Source organism: Delphinapterus leucas, chromosome 10, assembly GCF_059928025.1.
Source record: "Delphinapterus leucas isolate spDelLeu-1000000601 "Yukka" chromosome 10, BTC_Dleu_Yukka2, whole genome shotgun sequence".
In the NCBI taxonomy this organism is placed as follows: domain Eukaryota; kingdom Metazoa; phylum Chordata; class Mammalia; order Artiodactyla; family Monodontidae; genus Delphinapterus; species Delphinapterus leucas.
In genome coordinates, this window is record NC_143138.1 from 59,091,978 (window position 1) to 59,108,825 (window position 16,848).

The window sequence follows — 16,848 nt, forward strand, 5'->3', positions numbered from 1 at the left end:
GTGTGGCAGTGGCAGCTCCACACGTCTCGGCAAGGACACACCCTGGGGCAGTGAGTTTTCAGCATGTGATCTCTGCACCAGCAGCATAAGCATCACCCGGAAACTTGTGGGAAATGCAAATTCGCAGATCCTACCCCGGAACCACTAGATCAGAAACAGGGGCGCAGCAACCTGTGTTTTAACAAGTTCTCCGGGTGATTCTGCTGCTTGGGCACTGTGGAGCCACCAGAAGGAAGGAACTTGGGAGCTTGTGTGACCCCATGGGAGCAGAACTGGCAAGAGCTGTTTAAGCCACTGTATTTTGGAGCCCCCCTAACTGTGAACCTGAGGCGCCATCTCCATCCCCTACAACACCCCAGCAGCTACATCCGTCCAGGCACCCTGACCCCTGACCAAAGCTGATGGGGCCATCCTGGACCCTGATCTACACTGGGCCAAATCGCTCCTCAGCCCCAACCTTGCCCTGGGGACAAAGGCTTGTGACGAGTCAGCAAGGTTGGCTTGCTCTGCTCGTGAACTTGAGATCAGGGGCACGTGGCTGCCCAGCTAACGATGACAGCAGCGGCCATATGCTATTGAGAGCCAGTCTGCAGGGAGAGAGAAGAAACAGCTGCAAACCAGAAACCCAAACAGGAGGGAGCACCTGCCCAGCTTCCTGAAGCTTCTGGTTCCAGTCCTGACCTGGCCCAGCTCTCTGTTCTTCTTTCACTGGGTGGATTTAGCCCATTTCCATCACTTGAGATTCCATACACGTTTAGTCTTTGTTCTGTCATAATATCTTATGGTATATTTTTTGTATTTATAATTTTTGAAGTCTTCCACTATGTTTTCAGTTATGTTTACTTGGTTTGGGGGTGTATATTTCTTATAACATTTAGGAAATTTTGATCTGGATCCTACTGATTACCTTTATGATTATATGCCCTTAAATGTCTAGTTCTTTAAACAGTAGCTCTTAAACCCTAGTAAGAATAACCATACGATTAATTCCTTTCCCCCCATTCCCTACCATTCTTTTGCTATTCAATTGTAATCACCAGTATTATCTTTTGTAATGTTTGCCGTTGTACAATTTAAAATGCTTACGTTTCTACTATATTTTGTCAGCTTTAAATGATATTCTTTGGTCCCCAGCTATTATTCACAAACAGCGTGTTTATTCTTTCTCCCGCTTTTCTCTCATTCACCTTCCGAAGTTTTCTATTTGTGTCATTTCTATATTGTTAGGATATAAAACATGTCCCTTCTACTCTATTACTCCAATACTTACACTTGTTCGGTCTTAGTTCTTCAGTTAAACATATTCTTTGCATACGCCTGTCCCCTTTTGCCCTAGTTTTCCATTATTTCTTGGTTGACTGAAGTTAAAACTCCATAATTTTCTCAAGAAGTACTCATGGGTATAATAGCCTCTGGGTTCTTGCATGTTCAAAACTATTTTTCTATAGCATTCATGCCTGAAAGAAAGTTTGGCAAGATATACAATACTGCTCACAGTTTCTTTCTTGGAATAGCTTGTAGGTTCTGCTCCACAGTTTTCTAACATCAAATGATGCTGTGGAGAAATCTAAGATTAGACTGGCTTTTTACCCTGCCTAGGAGCCCTAAGAATTCTTTCTTTTTCTTCCCTTTTTTTTTTCATTTTTTCCCCAGCTTTACTGAGGTATAATTGACAAATAAAATTGTGTATATTTAAATTATTAAACATGATGATTTATGTATAGATTGTGAAATGATTACCACAATCAAGTTAGTTAACTCATCCACCACCTCACATAGAACTTTTTGTGTGTGTAGTGAGAATGTTTAAGATATACTCTCTTTGCAAATTTCAAGTATACAATACTAGCTAGTCACCATGCTGTACATTAGATCCTCAGATCTTATTCATTTTATAGCTGAAAGTTTTTTTTTTTTTTTTTTTAGATTCTACATACAAGTGATACTATACAGTATTTGTCTTTCTCTGTCTGGGTTATTTCAGTTAGCATAATGTCCTCCAGGTTTATCCATGTTGTTGCAAATGGCAGGATTTCCTTCTTTTCTATGGCTGAGTAATATTGCATTGTATACATGTATGCATTTTTCTGTGTCCATTCATCCATCGAAGGACATGTAGGTTATTTCCATGTCTTGGCTATTGTGCATAATGCTGCAATGAACATGGGAGTGCAGATATCTCTTCAAGATTTCTTTTCCTTCAGATAAAACCTCAGAAGGGCTCCTCCAATTTCTGTTTGGGGTTCCAGGGGCCCCCTCTCTATAGAGTATGCTTTTTGTACCCTCTGTTTTGTTCCCCTGGGTCCCCGACTGATTCCAGCTGTCCCTACAGTGGACAATCCCTCTGTACACTGCCAGCTTCCCACCTCAAGCCCCGGAACCATTCCCTGCTTTCTTGCCCACTCTCAGGGAGGCACAGAGGAAATTAACACCTTTGGGGACAACCCTCAACACATAGGTGACAAAAGTCAGTGGGTAAATGCCCAGCCTCCATCCTTCAAAGGGACAACTCTGAGAGGCATCCTATATGATGCCACAGGATATGCCCAGTGGGACTGAGCCTCTTTTCTATAAAACAGATGATCTTTGTCTCCCCCTAAGACACCTTTAGCTGATGATCCTTTTGACGTGAGAGTCTAAATTTTTGTCTTTATTAGATATATTTTAATATGATCTTTATTACTATTTAACACACACACATACGTGTAATACATGCATAGATAAGCACTGTGAAAAACCCAGATAACACAGTTGGTCCTCCATAATCATGGGTTCCACATCCCCAGATTCAACCAACTGCAGATCCCATTATTGATGTTAACTTTTCAATTGTGTATGAGTTATTATCTCCTTTAATCCTCACAACAATGTAGGGAAATGGGAATTATTCCATTTCCTATTTTACAGATGAGAAAACGGAAAGGTCCAGAGTGCTAATTTGCCCAGAGTCACACAGCTGGCAAGAATACCAGTATTTTTAATTAAAACTAAAAGTAGAAATGGCCATGGACAAAGAATCTGTTTGGTTTTGCTTTTTCCTTCTACAATAAAAAGAAAACTATGTTTTCAAGTTGGATTCACAATCTGGATTCTCAAAGTTCTGGATACCACTAGGGAAAAATAAATCATCTTTTAAAAATGTTTCAAGAAGACAGACTGTTTTGATCCTTCTCTAGGCCTCACTTGGCTTCAGACAACCTGGGGAAAGTTGGCAATTGTGCAGCTGTGCAGAGAAAAAGGTTCGAAACAGCCATGAGCAGATGTCCCTGTAGGGCCACACAAGCAAAGCTTTTGGGAAAAGAAAAGCTGCTTTGATTGAACTGTAAAAACATCCTCTGAAGAGAAATATTCAGCTGAATAATAAAGAGCACTTTAGAGAAAGTAGTAAAGGGAATGATGCATGATGTACTAGAAAGTTTGCTGGTGGAGCCCAACTGACCCCACTGCTACACACTGGCCAGTGGAACCCGCCCCCAATTCACCCATCCAAAACACACGCATGGTCTCTTGCGACGCTGGTGGCAGTAGGGAAAGGAGAATGGTGTCTGGTTCTACAGTTTGCTCTGTTTCCCCTCCCTCCTCAAATCTCACCTCCCACCCTTTCACCAAGACTCCCCCCCTTAACTTCTCAGAGAAGATGCCCACTGGACCAGTAGTCACAGCCACTCACAGCTGCAGAGGAAGCGGGGTGAAAGAAGAGAGTAGCCAGAAAAACTTTGGGGAAGACACATTTGAGTTCTAGATTAGCTTGTGCCCTTCTGGGTTGAGTTACAATGGGTGAGATACACAACCACTCTGCCCCATTTCCTCAGTTATAAAATGGGTGAGAATGAGATAATTCCTCCCTCCAGAGACTGGCATGAGAAAAAAATGAGTCAAAATATAGAAAGGACCCACTACATAGTTTGGTACGTTTACATGGTGGGATCAGGGTTTCTGTCCCCACTTTCCGAACCCCCTCTATTTTTCTGGGATCTGAAAATTTTCCACCACCACCCCTTCCTGGGTTTTGGCATATTGCAATGGGGACATTTGGGAGTACAGCTCAAGGCAGAGCCAGAAAGAGAAACTCTTTCATCATAAAACCACAAGCATAAATTAGGAGGAGGCCACCTGGGCAGTGAGAAGGGTCTTGCCCTGCAGAGGCTCCATCCAAAGATAATCCAGGATGGAACAGGAAGGAATCACTTGGCTTAAAAGTATATGGGAGGGCTTCCCTGGTGGCGCAGTGGTTAAGAATCTGCCTGCCAGTGCAGGGGACACGGGTTCAAGCCCTGGTCCGGGAAGATCCCACATGCCGCGGAGCAACTAAGCCCACGTGCCACAACTACTGAGCCTGTGCTCTAGAGCCCTTGAGCCACAACTACTGAGCCCGCATGCCACAAGTACTGAAGCCTGCACACTTAGAGCCCATGCTCCACAACAAGAGAAGCCACTGCAATGAGAAGCCTGCGCACCGCAACAAAGAGTAGCCCCCACTCGCTGCAACTAAAGAAAGCCCGTGCACAGCAACAAGATCCAATGCAGCCAAAAATAAATAAATTAAAATTTTAAAAAAAAGTATATGGGAAGTTGAGGAGAGAAAGGGTGGGAACCAAGAAGGACGTATGCACAAGGCCTAAAAGGAAAAGACTGAGATTTTGGCTTCCCTAATAACTGTAGGAAGGGGACCCAGGATAGTAGTAAAGAGCCCGGTCCACTGAGAAGCTGCGGGCTGTGCTGGGCTGGACACAGGAGCCGCCACCAAACTCCCCATCATCGCCTCCCTCCATACAGGGTGCAGGCAGCTCTTAAACATGAAGTGAAAGACAGTGTCACTTTTGGAATCATGTGGACCATTTCTTTAAAGTCTCTATTGAATTTGTTACAGTACTGCTTCTGGGTTTTGTTTTGGTCACGAGGCATGTGGGATCTTAGCTCCCTGACCAGGGTTCGAACCTGCACCCCTTGCATTGGAAGGAGAAATCTCAACCACTGGACCGCCAGGGAAGTCCCCACTGATGGAATCATTTGTTCACTATTCCTTCCTCCTCACCCTGCCATGGCTTCACTGAAGATGGAATACACTTCCTCACCCACTGTCTTTGACGTCGGTCGTGTGACTTGCTTTTGCCAATGGAATATAAGTGGACAAAACACAGGCCACGTCCTACTGGAGTGGTGTGTGGTGTGTGCCACCTTGCAAACTTGTCTTCCAACATGACAGGAGCATGTCCCAGGCAAGGCACCTGGAGCAGACCTGAACCCAGTCCCCAGCCTGGACCTAACCCAGCCACCCACTACTGGGCCCAGCATACCCACAGCCCTGCAACCAAGATCAGGGTGTATATTGTTGTAAACCACTGTGATTGTGGGGCTGTTTGCTACACAGCATGATCACAGCAAACCCTAACTAATACAGATCCTTTGGTGATTTCTTTTGGGCTCAATGTGTGCCCTTTGTCAGAAAACAGTAAGGCAGTTTAGTAATGTAGTGCCCTTCCCTTGACTAATAAGGGCATAGTGGTGTCACTACAGATGCATGACAGGCTCTGACGACGATGATGGTGCAACCTGGTCACGGACACATCCCGTGGACCAGTTTCCCCCACGAGATGGGCAGATGGCATGGAGGATGCCTTCTGTCAAATGAAAACCAGAGCGGTCTTTTGAGAAGAACTTTTTGGAAAAATTCCAACATACACTGGTGGCCTTTGTACAGACACAGTTTGAGAAACTAGAACATTCAGAGAAAAGGGCTCGATTACAGTTAGTACTGTAACCACCAGCAGGAGACTTTTTCTTATTTCTAAAGGGCCACAGGAAAAGGAAAGCTCTTCTTCTTGTCAGGACTTGGCCTCACTTAGGGGCACCAGCTCTCCCTTTCCCAGACTACCTCCCAGAATGCCCTGCTGTAAACTCTGACATCCCAGGCTCATCAAATATGACTTTCACCAGCTGCCGCACAGGAACGAGCTGGCAGGGACAGAGGCAAAGCCATCTTTTCTCAACTCCCAGATATCAAAAAAAGACAACGAAAACCTGGTCCTCCACTGAACTGCCTTGGCAGGTGGGATAACACGCAGGGCAGGGAAGGTGGGGAGAATACAGAGGTCGCATGTTCCTCTCCCCATCACAACAGACAGAATCACAAAGCGCTTGCACAGTGTTTCCTGGTGGGAGTTTCCTGGGTGGGAGAAGGGGCAGAGGAAAGCCACATGGGGTGTGTGTGTGTGTGTGTGTGTGTGTGTGTGTGCGCGCGTGTGTGTGCGTAATAAGAATCAAGTTTGGCTCTAGTTCTGGAGTCATCACTAAGGTGTGACAGCCCCATCTGTTCCATCCCCCGACCTCTGCCCTCTACTTAGCAGCCCCCACTGGCTGATCACTGATTTATCACTACTCAGACTCTGGGTGAGACTGGCAGAGATTTTGCAATTTGGAATTTCTGTTCCATTTTTTAAAGACCAGTTAAATAATTTTCATAACAAAACCATGGCTCGGGTGAGAGGGAATACGTAAGCACATTTTCAGAGGGCTGGATTAAAACCACATGTTGGTCCTGTGAGTAACACTGCAGGCTAGACCTGCTCAAAGTCTGCTTCTCTTGGATGAACCCAGAATCAGGCCCTAGGCAGGGGGAGCTGGGCTGGCCCAAGACTCTGGGGGCAAAGGCGACAGGCACAGCCAGTTGGACCCTCCAGGCACAAGGCGTCCCCCTCTCAGTCAGATCTCTGGGTCCTGGGAGGCCAGAATTGTTCGTGCTACTGTGGGCAGAACCCCAGGCTGCCTGTCTCCTAGGCCACCACCCAGCCAGGCCCCTTGCTCAGCTCCATTGGAGAGCTGTGATTTTCCTTCCACATCAGCAACTTCAAGACAAGAAAGGAACTTTTGCCCCTGTAATTTCTGGTCCAGCCAATCTCTAGCCAGGGGAAACCCAAAGGAATGATAATTAACATTTATTCAGTGTTCACTATGAGCCCGAGACTATTTGAAGAACTTTACTTCTATTAATTCATTTAATCTGTATGCCAGTCTTACAAGGTAGATATGAGGATTACTAACCCATTTTACAAGTAAGGAAAACAAGGCATAGAGAAATGAGGCGACCCAAACTTCACAGAGGACAGCGTCATGACATGAACCCAGGCCATCTGGTTCCAGAGCCAGTGACCTAATAACTGGGTCACTCTAGAAAGGGGCTGCTACCCACAGCCCCTGCTCCAGCCCTGATTCCAGAGGACTGCTCTGGGTCTCAGGGGTGGACCCTGCTCTCAAAGGTTTAGCTCTTTGGGATTGGTCAGTTCATCTGTAAAATGAAGCTTGAGTGAGATCAATGGTAGGTGACAGCCTTTTTGCACTGGGACAAGTTGAGGGAAAATAAAATGTTTTCAGGCTACATTTATTCTTCTTTAAAAATGAAAATATCTTACTGTGTTTCATGCTCTACTTTATTACATAGAAGAATATCAGTGAGAAAATGCCACCATTTGACCCACTCAACTCTGGGCGTACTTGAGAGGTAACATTAGAAGCGGGTTTCTAATAATCTGTTATCCTCAAATTAAATCTAGGGCTTGACTCAAAACCACGCAGGTTCTATGTCTCCTGCTCTGTCCAAAAGAAGATGGTGCCCAAGTTCCTTTCAGCTCAAGCACTCTCAAGACTGTAGCCAGGAAACTGAACATATCTGACATATACAGACATTTCTCCAAAGAAGACATACAGATGGCTAAAAAGTACATGAAAAGATGCTCAACATCACTAATCAGTATTAGAAAAATGCAGATCAAAACTCACACCTATCAGAATGGCCATCATCAAAAAGTCTACAAACAAACGATGCTAGAGAGGGTGTGGTGAAAAGGAAACCCTCTTACACTGTTGGTGGGAATGTAAATTGGTACAGCCACTATGTAGAACAATATGGAGGTTCCTTAAAAGACTAAAAACAAAGCTACCAGATGATCCTGCAATCCCACTCCTGGGCATATATCCGGAGAAAACTGTAACTCAGAAAGATACATGCACCCCAATGTTCACTGCAGCACTATTTACAATAGCCAAGACATGGAAGCAACCTAAATGTCCATTGACAGAGGGATGGATAAAGAAGATGTGGTACTTATATACAATGGAATATTACTCAGCCATAGAAAAGAATGAAATAGTGCCATTTGCAGCAACACAGATGGACCTGGAGATGATCATACTAAGTGAAGTGAGTCAGACAGAGAAAGACAAATATCATATGATATCACTCACATGTAGAATCTAAAGAAATTATACAAATGAACTTATTTACAAAACAGAAATAGACTCATAGACATAGAAAACAAACTTACAGTTACCAAAGGGGGAAAGGGTGGGAGGAGGAATAAATTAGGAGTTTGGGATTAACAGATAACACTACTACATTTAAAATAGATAAACAATGAGAAACTATATTCAATATCTTGTAATAACCTATAACAGAAAAGAATCTGAAAAAGTATATACAGATACATATATATATATATAACTGAATCACTTTGCTGTACACCTGAAACTAACACAACAGTGTAAACAACTATACCTCAATTTTTTTTAAAAAATGAAAATCTCTTTTCATTACCTCTTCACCTTTCCTTAATCTGCCCAAGTAAATGCTCTCCTTGGCACACCTGAAATAAAGCATTCTGAACACATAAAGGCACTACAGGTATTCGGCCTTGGGGGATTTATGGCAGAGACGGGGTCTAAAGGTTCATGATGCGGGATAAATTGAAGCTCTCCTAAGGCTCAGATCTGAATCTCATTCACCCCAAGCAAATGAGTCCATGGCTCTCTGCCCAGGTTCTGCCGCTTAGCTTCCACAGCATAACTTCAGGCACATAGTAACCTTGTGATGTGATGGAAACTTCCTGGTTGAACAATGGTAATAGCTAGTGCTAGAGATAGAAGGGAAGACCAAATGAGATCTCAGAAAGTGATGGTTCTCATTCGGGTAAAGAAAAGAAACAGTGGGGAGAGCCCCAGAAAATACAAGCTCTAAAAACAATAAAGAGAAGAATGTTACATTTCAAGATAGCAGACATCTATGATCCAAATGAATTCGCCACACCCTCATGAAAACACGAAAAGCAATTCAAGAAATTGTTTCAGCAAAGGGTTCAGCCAAAATAAAACTTATTTTTCAAGAACTTTAACAGAAATTGAAATTTCAACTCTTTCCACCCACTTGGCTGCATTTTATTTAGGACATAGGGGCTGTAAGGTGTTTTCAGATTTGGGGATTTAAGAAAGCCTAGGGGACCTCCCTGGTGGCGCAGTGGTTAAGAATCTGCCTGCCAGGGCTTCCCTGGTGGCGCAGTGGTTGAGAGTCCGCCTGCCGATGCAGGGGACACGGGTTCGTGCCCTGGTCCGGGAAGATCCCACATGCCGCGGAGCGGCTGGGCCCGTGAGCCATGGCCGCTGAGCCTGCGCGTCCGGAGCCTGTGCTCCGCAACGGGAGAGGCCACAACAGTGAGAGGCCCACGAACCCAAAAAAAAAAAAAAGAATCCGTCTGCCAACGCAGGGGACACGGGTTTGAGCCCTGGTCCGGGAAGATCCCACATGCCGCAGAGCAACTAAGCCCATGCGCCACAACTACTGAGCCTGCACTCTAGAGCCCGCGAGCCACAACTATTGAGCCCGTGTGCCACAACTACTGAAGCCCGTGCACCTAGAGCCCGTGCTCTGCATGAGAACCCACCGCAATGAGAAGCTCCCGCACTGCAATGAAGAGTAGCCCCCACTTGCTGCAACTAGAGAAAGCCTGTGCGCAGCAATGAAGACCCAACGCAGCCAAAAATAAATAAATTTATAAAAACTTAAAAAAAGAAAGCCTAGGAAGTGGCCCTTGCAAGCATTAGAGCTCTACTGGAGGACATCGCCCGTCAGGAGGGAGGCTCTGGCTGGGTAACACCTGAGCATGGGTTTGCCTTTTCAGTCTCCATCGTTCACTGTAGTGATTTCTGTCAGTGGCAATTGAGCTGTTATCTACAACTGCCTGGAAACCAACACGTGACTAGAGCACCATGAAGTGGAGGACATTGGGAGGGCCATGTGATGTCAGGCACTTCTGAGACCCTCAGGGCACAAGTGTGGGGATTCAACGTACCTAGGGCAGGAGGCAGGCAACTTCCTCCAAAGGGACAGTGTAGGGCTGAGGCAAGGAAAAGTGTTGCTCCCCAAATTCTGCTACATCACAATCTTACCCTTTTATACTGCGTACCCCAATAGGGCAGGCACTGGGTCAGGAAACAGGGACACGAGCATGAGGAAGGTTTGGCTCCGCCCTTAAGCAACTGACTGTCTCATTGTAAAAATGTGAATGATACAATCATTTGCCCCAAACCTGTTTTGGCCACCCCAAAGCCCCCCACAAAACTGGCCTTGCCTACATCCAGGGCATCTATCTTCCTAAGGCTGAAGGGGTGCAGATGGCAGAGTATGGAAAGCCAGGGAGCAGAGCTGGGTGCCACTCCCCAAGGACTCCACCACAGTCAGATAACATCTCACATTTGTTTAGTGTTTTTCACTATATGGCTAGAAAGATGTTGTTTCCAGACATTCTCACAACAACCCTGGAAGGGAAGAAGGAATTCTCACCATGCCCATTTTACAGATGAAGGAATTGAGGCTCAGAGAGACCTAGCCATTTGCGCAAGGTGGCACACCAACTAAATAGAAGAGCTGGGATTCCAACTCAGGTCTTCAGCCTCCAGAGACCAAGTGCTTTCCTGCACACAGGAGCCAGGCCTGGGGATTTGGGAACACACGCGGGAAGGATTAGCTAAGGCCCTTGGGTGCTCATCCAGAAGCATTTTCTTTTTTTTTTTTAACATCTTTATTGGAGTATAATTGCTTTACAATGTTGTGTTAGTTTCTGCTGTATAACAAAGTGAATCAGCTATACATATACATATATCCCCATATCCCCTCCCTCTTGCGTCTCCCTCCCACCCTCCCTATCCCACCCTTCTAGGTGGTCACAAAGCACCAAGTTGATCTCCCTGTGCTATGCAGCTGCTTCCCACTAGCAATTTTACGTTTGGTAGTGCATGTATGTCCATGCCACTCTCTCACTCCGTCCCAGCTTACCCTTCCCCCCTCCCCATGTCCTCAAGTCCATTCTCTACGTCTGCATCTTTATTCCTGTCCTGTCTGTCCCTAGGTTCATCAGAACCATTTTTGTTTTTAGATTCCATATATATGTGTTAGCATACGGTATTTGTTTTTCTCTCAGAAGCATTTCTGATGCTCCCAGCTGACATGGGGGAGCCAGTGCCAGCAAAAGGCTTTAGAAGACCTGAGAAATTCCTACGTCTGTCTCTTCATTACACGAGCTGGGAACCTGATACCAGCCGAGACACGGGAGATGATGGGCTTCATTATCCTTCAATAAATACTTACCAAACATCCACTTCAGAAAGGCAGAATCCTAAAGGACACCCTGGAGGACACACATGAGCTAGACTCTCTAGGTCCAAACCCCAGCTCCACCACTACTGAGCGTGTCATATAACATCAGTTTTCTCACCTGGAAAATGGGTATGATAATGGTACCGACCTCAAAGAATTGTGGGGAGGATTCAATTAATTTTAATAAAGTGCTAAGAACAGCGCGCTGCATGTATTTTTATCGTGATTACTCAGCACTATTATTTAATCCCAGGATTATTAAATCCCTGTAGAGCTTTGCGACTCCAGTACCTTCTTCAGGTTGCTATCCTGTGCCCCACTCTCTCCAACTGTGAACAGCTGGTAACGGTGAAGTCACAGCACTCTGAGGACTCGTAAGTCATGGTTGAGAGGAAGGCGCATCAGGAAGTCTCAGGAACTGATGCTAAGATATATCCTCAGAGCCACCATTTGCTCAAGTAACCAAAAGAGCAGCCACTGACTCCAGCTTGGCAAGCCCGGTGCCCCAAACTTCTGGACGTCGGCTGTGGAGCCCCAGAGAGGGTTAAATACTCTTGGAGAGAAGCTTGCCAGCAGGAGAGCAGGGCTCAGCCATGAAATGCCTTGAAGATTAGCCCTTGGGAGGGTTAAAACAAAGCTACCCTTGGAATCTGAGCAAGTTTATCAGATGGGCAGTCTGTGGGCTGAAGGGGAAATAAAGGGACCCTCCTGTGGGAGGGCTCATGGGGCATTTCCTGACAACCATGGGGCATAGAGCTCCTTCCAGCAGGAGGCCTGGGGCTCAAAAGGACTAGGGAGGAACTGGGCAGCCATGTCTAGGGGCACAGATGGAACCGTCTTGGAGGCACGGAGGTCCTCCCTCCAGGAAACTCCATGACGTCGGCTGTAGCCAGCATTGTGGAGCACCTCCTGTGCCAGGCTCCATGCCAGGTACTTGACTCACAACAGATCATTTACTGCCTGCAACCTCCGTCTAGGGAAGGCATCACTGTTCACATCAGGCATTGAGGAAACTGAGGCACAGGGAGCTCGCGTCTCGTCCTCACAGCCTAATAGCTAAGTGGCAGAGGTGGGATTCAAACCTGGGTCTGGCTGACTCCATCAGTGTATTAACTAGAATTCTGTCCCTGCTATTACAGAAGCTTCAGAGAACAAGAGTTGTTTCCCTCCCTGCCACCCTTCTGCAAGCAAGCAAGCAAACCTGGAAAGCTGGCCTCATCCTGCCCCAAGAGAGAATAAAAAGCCTTTGTTTTCAAAAGCCAAGGCTTCTAGAGGTGAATTAAGCTAGGCTTTCTGTCTGATATTGGGTTACCTAGGTGAGGGCTCGACTGGAGCCAAACAATTCAATTTAGAAAAAGCAATGCTGGTGTTCATCTAAAACTGGTGGATGAAATACATGCCATTCCTCTCCGCCCTCCTGAAACCTCATAAAAATGACAGTAAAGGGCTCTTATTTTTAAGGGACAAACCCACAAGGATAAAGAGAACTGGGCAGGAGGCAATGGAAGCAAAATTCAGGACGCTAGAAAATAGGTGAGTGAATGGCAATGGACTCAGCAGACCACGAAGGCTGAATTCTAAACAGGAAGGCGGAAGGGTAAGACTCACCATGATTTACCCTGCAGAAGCCACCCCAACATGTCCAGAACTGTACCTCCAGAGGTGGGGGTGAAGGTGAGTCAAAAACAAGAGGGTTGCTTGAAAGTCTACTTAAGAAGAAGCTAGCCCCCCCAGATCCCTTGTTCCATGCTGCTTGGCCATATAACGCACCCCTGCACCTGGCTAAGGACTTGGAGAGAGAAAGCCAGGGAATCTGTATACTGGGGAGCATCTGGCACAATTGAGGGCAGGGAACTATACTGCCCTAGAGTAGAAAAGAGAAGCTTTAAGAAAGCATTTACACACAGAACATTGAAATATTGCAGGGCCCCCACCCCCACCCCAAGTAGCCAAGAAAATGGCTGAAAAGAAGACTCAAGTTGTAGTGAACACAATTATTTGCATCCCACCACCATACACACACATTCACACATTTGCATCTTGATGGATCAGCCCTAGCGATGGCCTGGCTTGTCCCCATAGTCATGGAGTCAGTTTGTTGCTGCAGCCATCAAACGCCAAAGCTTCCACAGCACTGGCTACTTGAGGCTCTTTAAGCCACCACTAGGCACATCCTGACAGCCTAACCACAGTTCTTATGCCTCTCACCTGCCCCTCCCCTGGCCCCCATGACTAGCAGGTGGGTGGTTACCCACGAGTACACAACCTGGAAGCACAGCGAAATTCAGGTCGAGTGGAGCAAACCTTTGATCACTGGGAGAATGAACCCAGTGGATAAATTCAAGGGGTCCTGAATTCAATTTGTGCAGCATCTCGGTAGGGCCGTAAGATCCTGCAGTCCATTACACTTAGCAGCAGCCAGCTTAAAAACGGATCCTCTTAACATCTCTCCCTGTGTCTCTGTGTGTTCCTTGAGCTTGCACTCACTCTCCAACAAAACAATAGCACACAAACTTTCTGCCTCAGGCTCAGCTACTGGAAACCCAGGTGAAGACAAACCAAGACACATCATCACTGTGAAATTTCAGAACACTGGGGGAAATACCCTACAAGTTTCCAGAGAGAGAGAAAACAACTGAAACAGGTTTTATACAAAGTAATCAAGAATAAGAAAGGCTTTGGCCTCATTACTGCGACATGGAAGGCTAGAGTGCAACTGAGCAAATCCTTCAAAATCTGACAGAAAATGATTTCTGGCTTAGAATTTTATATTCTGCCTTAGAATTTTATACTCAGCCAAACTATCAATCCCACTGTGAGGGTAAAATAAGAGCAGTTTCAGACATACAATGTTTCCTAATGGTTTACCCCTCAGCACCAGATCACTTGGACCAATGCAGCTGTCAACACAAACACAAAGGCAAGCATAAAACTTGCAGTGCGATGGGGTTCCAGCTGACGGGAAAGTTAGATTCTAATAGAGCAAATTAGGCAAAACTGAAGTCTAAATCAAAACTACCCTTGAAAATCCCTTAAGAAAGAAAGAAATTGATACACATCTATTTTTCCTCCAACCTTAGAACAGAGGCTGAGTCTTTTTTCTCAAACAAATAAAACCACAGAGTTGGGAAATTCCAGTAGCACACTCAGCCTCTGAGACCATGTGTCTTGAGAAACACTTGGACCATCTACCAAGAGACTCTGGGGGAGGAAGGTCTGAATGCAGACCCACTTAGCTCCATTCACATTTGGAAGAAGACTAGCAATAATTAACACCAGATTTCTAATCAGCAGAGTTTCCATGTTGTGCAGTTTCTGGTAATAAGAAGAATCCAAAAAGGAGAGGGGGGTGTGTGTGACCTTGAAAAAGGTCAGGGAGCTGCCTCAAGGGCAGCTGGGGGCGTTGAGGAAACACAACCTCAGGTGGGAAAAAGGGTGCCTGAGGAGAGGGGCAGCAGCCTGCAGGATAAGAGGAAGAAGTGAGCCTAGGATCCAGTTGGCAGGAAGCCTCTCTAGCCTGCAGAAATTCTTTCTCCAAAGCAAGCTTGACTGCCCTCTCACTGGTCATGTAAATTTTTAAAAGTAATGTTGCCCCAGACACCCCCCAATGCCAGCTCTCTGATGACAACCCGAGGGGCCCACCTTCACCTTTACCTACGTTGTTTCCCTAATTTCTCACTGAAGCTCCTGGCAAAATCAGGTGTTTCTGGAAGTCAGGAGCTGTCGCCCCCGCCCCACCTTGAATCTCAGCTCTCCTCTTTGAAAGGGATAAAGTCAGTCGATGTTTCCCCCATCTGCAGCTTTGTATTCATGAATAAACAAGCAAACATGCCAGAGCCCTGGTCAGACAGAGTTCTGCCAAGGTGAAGATCTGGTGCTGGGTGTTCCCAACACTGGAGCATCTGGGATGTGTGTCCAGTGGACACACCGGGGGAGGGGTAGAGGTGGAAAAAGGGAAGAGGAACCAAGGAGAGAGCTCTCCTAGGCAGGAAAATGTGGCTGAACTCCATCTCCCTCCTGGGACAGGCATCCGCTGGGTACCTCATCAGTGTATGACAAAAGAATGAGATTTTTCCCCATCTGCAAGGAAATGTAAAATGTAGTTAGGGAGGTGTGTCCAGGGCAAGACTTTAAAAGGCAAAACTAGCAAGGAGGAGAAATTAGTCTTCAGTGTCCTCTATGCCCCCATTCTATCCCCAAATACATCGAAAACGAAATTGTCCATAACCTCAGCCACTTGTTAGATGATTATACAGTTCATCTCTTGGGAGTAGCACTCTAAAACAAGTGTAAGAAGGATAGTGTTTACAAAGTATTAATTCCTGTTTGCATTCCTGAGACCCTGAGCTGCATCTTATCCATCTATCTGGGAATGATATAGAAGAATGTTACAAAAAGGTACAAGGAGTTAGACCTTCTAACTTCTGACATGCAAAATAGAATTATGTGGAAATACACAGACTTGTAGATGAGACTGTTGTCTTGAAAGACAATTTCCCAGATTCCTTCATGTCTTCTTAGCATCAAGGACCAAGCCTGGAGAATCTGGTTAATTTGGCCCAGGGGCCACCAGTTTGAGACCCCTGGTTTATACGTTCTCTAAGTTCCTTCTACTTCTGAGATTCTGCAGCTCCCTGTGTTTCCACAGACTCAAAAATGAACTCGATTGAAGAGCTGTAAACCTAACTCTGGAAGTTATTTGTTAAATACCTAATTACTACTGATTTGGGAATTTGAAGTCACATTGGTCCCACAGGACCCCTAGGAGAGCACAGCCCGAGCCTGACCTCACAGGGCCAGCTGATGAGGGGGGAGTAACTCATGATCCTCAAAGAAGAGGCTGGATGACTCCTATGGTAAACTGAATAAGGGCTCCCAAAGACATCCAGGACCTAATGCCTGGGACCTGTGAAAGTTACTTTATGTGCAAAGAGGGACTTTGCCGATGTGATTAAATTAAGGATCTTGAGATGGGGAAATTATCCTGGATTACTTGGGTGAGCTCTAAATGTAATGACAAGTGTCTTTATAAGAGGGAGGCGAAAGAAGACTTGACTACAGAAGAGGTAAAGGCAGTATGATGATGGAAGCAGAGATTGGAGTGGTTCCATCTGAAGATAGAAGATGGGGCCACAAGCCAAGGAATACAGGTGGCTACTAGAAGCTGGAAAAGACAAGGAAAAGGAGTCTACCCTAGAGCCTCTAGAAGGAAGCATCCCTGCTAACACCTTAACCTCAGCCCAGTGAAACTGATTTCGGACTTCTGACCAGAACTGTAAGAGAACAAATTTGTGTTGTTTTAGCCCACGAAGTCTATGGTAATTTATGACAGCACCAAGGGGAAACTAATGCAGTCCCTACCCTGGCTGCTGCAGGGATGGGCCACACAGTCTTTAAGATGTCTTCCCACCGCAGGGGCACAGCTG

The 16,848-nt window shown here is 45.9% G+C and overlaps 1 protein-coding gene across 3 annotated transcripts in view; it reads right to left on the reverse strand.

Moving 5' to 3' along the window:
* GASK1A (golgi associated kinase 1A) overlaps positions 1–16,848 on the reverse strand; it is a 68,596-nt gene that overhangs the window by 27,624 nt on the left and 24,124 nt on the right. The window contains exon 1 of one of the 3 annotated variants that reach the window (XM_089919094.1): positions 1,496–16,708. The exons of the other annotated variants lie outside the window; for them this stretch is intronic. Coding sequence (XP_089775220.1) covers positions 1,496–1,546 — 51 coding nt within the window. The 5' untranslated portion in view covers positions 1,547–16,708. Of the gene's footprint in view, positions 1–1,495; positions 16,709–16,848 lie in introns of those variants that run through there. 3 annotated transcript variants of the gene reach the window in all.